Here is a 6,951-nt window from a genome sequence, read left to right as displayed (position 1 = left end):
GGGGCGGCTCGGCATCGCTCAGCTCCCGCGGCGGCATGGCCCGCTCCGGGGGCAGCAGAGGGGCCAGTCCGGACCACAGGACCCGCTGCGCTCAGGGAAACAGGTTCCGCTGTCTGCTCTCACTGTCTGTCGGGGTTGGGCTCGCCCTACCAACGCTACCCGCGGATATATATGGGGCCCCGCCCACCTCATCTGCATGTCCCGAGCGGGCCCCGGACCCCGCCCACCAGCCTGGACCTCTCTGGGCAGGGCACCCCACGCTGCCAGGCAATCACAAAGGCTGGGGAGGAAGAAAGGGCGGCGAAAAGCTGGTGCTCCAAGCATCACTCAGGTACAAGGACAAAGCATCGATCGCCTCACGACAGTACCAAAATCGAGATATCTTGATGCAGACATCCATGATTTATTGTTAGAAGCAAGTTGCAGAACACATAATATAGCATGTTCAAATTTAAAAACTCTATACATCTTTGTATGAGTATGAAAAAGTCGGGACAGTAATTTTATTTTTAAAAAAGTTAAAAATTATGTTGGGCGTGTGTTCAGTGGCACAGCTCTTCTGTAGCTTGCATGAGGGCTGGGCTCTGTCGTCAGCCCTGAATAAATAAATAAATAAATAAATAAATATACAGATGAGAGAGGCAGACAAATTCAAGTGTGAGTACAGCAGGCAGGAATGTTCTTTCTGTTCTCCCTTTCACGGAAGAGCTTCTTCTACACTCAGCCTGAAGGCAGGCTTTGAGCAACTTTACTCCCCTCTGCTAAAAGAACTCCAAGTGCTGAGAAGCTAGCTGGTAGGATCTTCAAGAACAGCTCTCCATTTGAATATTTATATATCCCCAAAGTACCTAATATTATCTTCATTATTATCAAAAGCACATTATAATTACCTATTTGCAGATTCTGTTCTGGGCCACCCACTGTCCTTGCCCTAGAAGGAGCTTGCAGACTGAAACAAAATCTCCCAGGTAGCCTTAGAAAGGTCACCTAGAGAGCAAGTGAAGAGCAGCCTGATGCTAATTTAGTCTCTTTATTGCAGCCACACTGAGTGACACCAGACCCAGAATCCTTTCTCTGATCCCCAAGGCAGTCTTTCATCTCAGCCTATACAAAGGTAATTGAAACACCTTCACACAGGGAGTCAGACATTCATGAGTTTTGGGAAGGGGAGTGTTGGGATCAGGAGGGTGATGAATATTAAAGAAAAGAGACAACTCTATTTCTCAAAGAGCTGGTAGTACAGAAATCCATTAATTTAAATCTGCAGATCTCTTGGGTAAAGTCTCAGGATCCCTGACTGAACTTCCTTTCTTTATTCATTCCTTTTTTTTCCTTTTTTTAGTTTTATATGGACACAATGTCTTTATTTATTTGTTTTTATTTTTATATGGTGCTGGGATTCAACCCAGTGCCTCACACATGCTAAGCAAATGCTCTACCACTGAACCACAACCCCGGCCCCATTCCTTTTCTCTCTCTCTCTCTCTCTTTCTTTCTTTCTCCTTTTTCTTTTTTTTTTTTAATATTTTATTTTTTAGTTTGCGGCGGACACAACATCTTTGTTTGTATGTGGTGCTGAGGATCCAACCCGGGCCGCACGCATGCCAGGCGAGCGCGCTACTGCTTGAGCCACATCCCCAGCCCTTTCTTCCTCCTTTTTCTATCAAAAGTCGATAAAAGCTAAAAGGTTGCTGACTAAACCATTACCATCTTGAATATGGGGAAATGGTAGGACCCCAGTATCAACTTGTACCTCCCAATGTCTACACCCTCCATTCCCTAATTCAAATGTCTGGGGATGCTAATAATCCTAATTGTAGCCCCAGAACCGGCCCCCCAACACTTCTCAGACACATCCACATACATTTATTCATGGACTTAAGTGTTGTCCTGCTATTGCATCCCCTGGAAAATTCAAAAGCTGTCCCCCCCCCTCCTAGAAAGGGAAGGGGATTTTAAAAGACCAGGACATCAGAAACCTGTCCCAATTTTCCAGCTCACTAGCTTTGTGACTTCCACAAAATCACTTCACCCATTTCAGTACTATAAAAACACAGGTGAAGTGTGTTTATCTCTGAAAGTCCTTTGGTACTAGCAACCTATGATTCAGGGATCCTAGGGAATCTGCCCCAGCCCAGGTGTCTGGAACAAAATTGCTACACAAACACACACACACACACACTCTCTCTCTCTTTCTTATCTGCTCTTATCCTTTTACCTGGGTTACAATAAAAGCTTTATTATTTATTATAGCCCTAAATTTGAGGACAATTCTGTTTAATCCTTTCTGCAGGTAGAGGGGCATAAATAATATACGAGTGGTCTGCTGGACATGGATAAAAGTCCTGACTTGGCCTGAGACAGGCCATTCTTCTCTGGCCTCTTGGGTGGGGACACTTTGTGACCTAGGTCCCTCTGTCTGAGCTGGCTTAGGTATAGTCTTGTCAGCATAAGGGGGAGGGAGGAGACAACCTGGGAGCTGGTGAGTCACCTATTTCTCAGCTAAGGACTTGCAATTCTGGCTGCTACTGCTGGGAAAGTCCTCTCCTAAGGGTGGGTCGGGTCTTATCCCTGCCCACCTGCCAGATCTGCCCCAACTTTCAGACACATTTGTTAGGATTAAAATTCGACCCTGACATTCTTCCATGAAGAAATGATAGATTCTGTGACTAGGGCATGAAATATACAAGATGAGCCTGGAGAATTTAGTGTACAGAAAATACTAGTCAGATGTACTAGCCAGGATTGGTGATATGGTGAACACCTGTAATCCCAGGAACTCAGGAGGCAGGAAAATCATAAATTCAAAATCAGCCTAAGCAATTTAGCTAGACCCTATCTCAAAAAAAAAAAAAAAATGAGCCTGGCGCGGTGGTGAACACCTGTAATCCCAGTGGCTCAGGAGGCTGAGACAGAGATAGGAGGATCGAGAGTTCGAAGCCAGCCTCAGCGAAAAATGAGATGCTAAGCAACTCAGTGAGACCCTGTCTCTAAATAAAAAATACAAAATCGAACTGGGGATGTGGCTCAGTGGTGAGTGTCCCTGAGTTCAATCAGGGTACCAAAAAATTAAAAAATAAAAATAAAAAAAAGGACTAGGAATTTAGCTCAGTGGTAAAGTATCCCTGGGCTCAATGTCCAGAACCAAAACAAAACAAAACTTTAGCATATTTCACCCGCCCATTTCCATCAAAATAAAAGAAAAAATAAAAAAAGAAAAGAAGAAAGTGCTAAAATGAAAATAATAGACAGATGTAGGTACTTCATATGGAAATAGCAGCTAATTGAAAGAGCTGTCAATGGCCAAAACTGGAACAAGTTGGCAAAATAAAATTAATGTCTATAAGTCCATACTAATATCAATGATTGAATACATAAATATGAGGAATAACATAAACCTCTCATGCAGAAGAATTCTAAATAATGTATGTAGATACTCTACCCTCAAGGAGATCGACCATAAACCCTCATATACTCTCTCTCTCTCTCTCTCTCTCTCTCTCTTTGGTACTGGACTGAAATCAGGGGTGCTTTATTACTGAGTCACATTCCCAGCCCTTTTTATTTTTGATTTTGGGACAGGGTCTCGATAAATTGCTTAGGGCCCCACTAAATTGCTTAGGGACTCATAGAGTTGCTGAGGCTGGCCTCAAACTTTTGATCCTCCTGTCTCAGACTCCCAAGCCCCTGGGATTACAGGCTTGTGCCACCATGCCCAGATGACTCTTTTTTTTCCCCTTAATTAAAAAATATATATAATTTATTTATTTTTTAAACCCCCAGTCTTTAAGTGGGATGCACACATTGCCTTCCTTCCAAAGAATACAGTATGGAAAGGGGGGAAGAATGAGACAACTTTATAGCAGAAGATCCTGAGAAATACTCCTTTGGCCAGGTGGTCAAGATTAAGATCAACAGTGATAAGTCAAGTGGATCTTATGTACCCTTCCCTCCATATGGTATGATGAGAATGTAATACAGTATGCTGGGTGGGATCCTGGAATAGAAAGAGGGAAATCAGTAAAAAGTAAGAAGATTTTTTTAAAAATCTGAACTTTAGTTAAAAATATAAGCCAAGAGCAGTGGTGCACACCTATAATTCCTACTACTTGGGAGACCGAGGCAGGAGAATCTCAAGTTCAAGGCCAGCTTGGACCATTTACAGAGAGGCCTGATCTCAAAATAAAAGTTTAAAAAGGTTGGGGATGTATCCCAGTTTCATACACACCAAAAAATGTACTAATGATGGCTCATTAATTTTGACAAGTGTGCCATACTGATGTAAGATGATTATACTGAGGGAAACTCTGTGTAAAATATATATATATAAAACAACTTATACTGGCCTCTCAATTGTTCTGTTACTCTAAACTATTCTAAGGTAAAGTTTATTGTTAAAACAACACAAAATTGGTGCAGCCAATCTGGAAAGCAATATGAAGATTCCTCAGAAAACTTGGAATGGAACCACCATTTGACCCAGCTATCCCACTCCTCAGTTTATACCCAAAAGTCATAAAAACTGCATACTACAGTGATGCAGCCACATCAATGTTTATAGTAGCACAATTCAAAATAGTAAATTGTGGAACCAACTTAGATGCCCTTTAATAGATGAATGGATAAAGACACTATACGCAATGGACTATTACTCAGCATTAAAAGAGATTAAAATCATGGCATTTTCAGGTTAATGGATGGAGTTGGAGAATATCATGCTAAGTGAAGTAAGCCAAACCCAAAAAACCAAAGGCCTAATGGTTTCTCTGATATGTGGATGCTGATCTATTATGCGAGTGCGCATGGGAGGAATGGAGGAATATTGGATAGGGCAAAGGGGAGGGAGGGGAAGGGAGTGGGCATAGGGATAGGAAAGATGGTAGAATGAGATGGACATCATTACCCTAGGTACCTGTATGACAACATGAATGGTGTGACTCTACTTTGTGTGCAACCAAGAAATGAAAAATTGGGCTGTATAAGTGTAGTATGAATTGAAATGCATTCAGCTGTCATGTATAACAAATTAGAATAAATAAATTTTTAAAAACCCTAAACCATAGCCCTGATATTGAGTCATAGCAATAATAATATCTTACTTCCAGAATGTTCAACACAGTTATATGGGGCTTTAAACTTGTAAAAGTGCTATAATTTACCCTGATAAGAAAACAAATGAGACAGCTATAGGGGAGAGATTTGGGTGAAGGGGTGTGACAGTTGTGCATATGCTCCTGCCCATTATATTGAGTATAGTGAGGCCCAGAGGGTAGGCCTCAAAACTAGGGGACCAGCCAAGCATCTGGTGCACACCTACAATCCCGGCAGCTTGGGTAGCTAAGGCAGGAGGATCGCAGGTTCAAAGCCAGCCTTAGCAACTTAACTAGACTGTAAGCAACCAAGTGAAACCCTGTCTCAAATAAAACATAAAAAGGCTGGGGATGTGGCTCAGTGGTTAAACACTCCTAGTTTCAATCCCTGGTACCAAAAAAAAAAAAAAAAAAAAAAAATGGAAGAAAAAAGAAAAGAAAAGAAAAGAAAGAAAGAAAGAAAATAAAGAACTAGAGGACACCCCCAAGATCCAAGAAACTAGTTAAGTGATAGGCAATTCTACATCCAGTTAGCCACAGGTCTACCCCCCAGGTTATTAGGCATTTTCATTAATCTCTTAACTTATTTAAGTTTACTTAAAAACATTTGGATATCTATAGCAAAATCATGACTCAACAAGAATAAACCAAAAGAAACACAACTCCCTGTGTTACCACTGTGACTTTCCTGCTGCCAAAAAGAGAAAAACAAAAGAACACCCATTTTGAGGAAGTATTTATTCAAAAAATTCATTCAGAGAGGTTAGAGGTTCATGGTTAATGAAATGCACTTTCCATTGTCTTTTTCTAATTCTTCTGCACGCTCAAAGACCTCCTAATCAGGTCTGCCACTTAGAATGATCTAGGAGACTCAAACAAGGAGGTCAGAAATAAAAAAAGATGCAAGAAAAATAATTTTATATTTAACATTTGTTTACCAACACACTGATGATGATGATGATGATGATGGCAATATAATCATTAGACTGCATATTTTCTGAGCTTTCCAGTTAGCTGGGTCACTAGAGGTTTTTCTCTACTCAGTGTGCTTGTGTCCTAGGAAGGAGTTTGGGACAAATTCCATGATCTGGGTTGATCTGGTCTCACGGTACTGCTGACCAGCCCTCCAGCTTCCAAGTTCCCGCACCCTCTATGTCACCCTAGGCTCCTAGGCTTCTGCCATGTTTATCCCCCCACCCTCCACAGCCTTAGTCTCCACTTCTCCATTTCTTGCCATGCCCTCTCCATGTAGCTGATCCCAACAGCTACTTCAGCCCCCTGAATGTTTATTTCTGTCCAGACCTTACCCTCAAGTCCTGGCCAGTATTATTGAAATGCCTGCAAGAGTTGCCACCTAAAATGCTCACCTAAAAGAAAACCCTCTCCTCTAATTAAGTTCCTATCTTCCTTACTGCTGACAATTGGTAATTGGTAATTTTCCCTCCTTTTTTTTTTTTTAATTTTTGTGCTGGGCATTGAACTTAGGGGCACGTATCCACTGAACCACATCCCCAGCTCTTATTTTTTAAGACAGGGTTGTTTAGGGCCTCACTAAATTGCTGAGGCTGGCCTCAAACTTGCAAATCTCCTGCCTCAGCCTCCCAAGTCTCTGGGATTTCAGTCATGCACCACTGCACCCAGCTCCATTTCACTATTTTTGAGGTCACTCCATATTTCCTGTGTGGATATCTCATGCTTCTGCTAGACTGAAGGCAACCAAAAGGCAGGAAAGGTCTTGAGCTCTCATTCCCCAGCCTAGCTGCATCCCATGTAGTAGGAGCAGACTATTTGCAGGATGAATGAATAAAAGAAGGTGAGGCATAGCTTGCCAAATGGCAAGACTGGTGGGCAGCCCTGCCTT

At 42.1% G+C, this 6,951-nt stretch overlaps 1 protein-coding gene across 1 annotated transcript in view; it reads right to left on the bottom strand.

Moving 5' to 3' along the window:
* Positions 1-141, bottom strand: part of Rhov (ras homolog family member V) — a 2,758-nt gene extending 2,617 nt beyond the window's left edge. Inside the window, exon 1 of the mRNA XM_015480118.2 lies at positions 13-141. Within this exon, the coding sequence (XP_015335604.2) occupies positions 13-37 (25 nt within the window). The 5' untranslated portion in view covers positions 38-141. The remainder of the gene's footprint in view (positions 1-12) is intronic.
* Positions 142-6,951: the final 6,810 nt, after the last annotated feature.

The sequence above is a fragment of the Marmota marmota genome, unplaced genomic scaffold (genome assembly GCF_001458135.2).
Source record: "Marmota marmota marmota unplaced genomic scaffold, marMar, whole genome shotgun sequence".
NCBI classification, from domain to species: Eukaryota; Metazoa; Chordata; class Mammalia; order Rodentia; family Sciuridae; genus Marmota; species Marmota marmota.
This window is presented reverse-complemented; position numbering and strand designations above follow the sequence as displayed.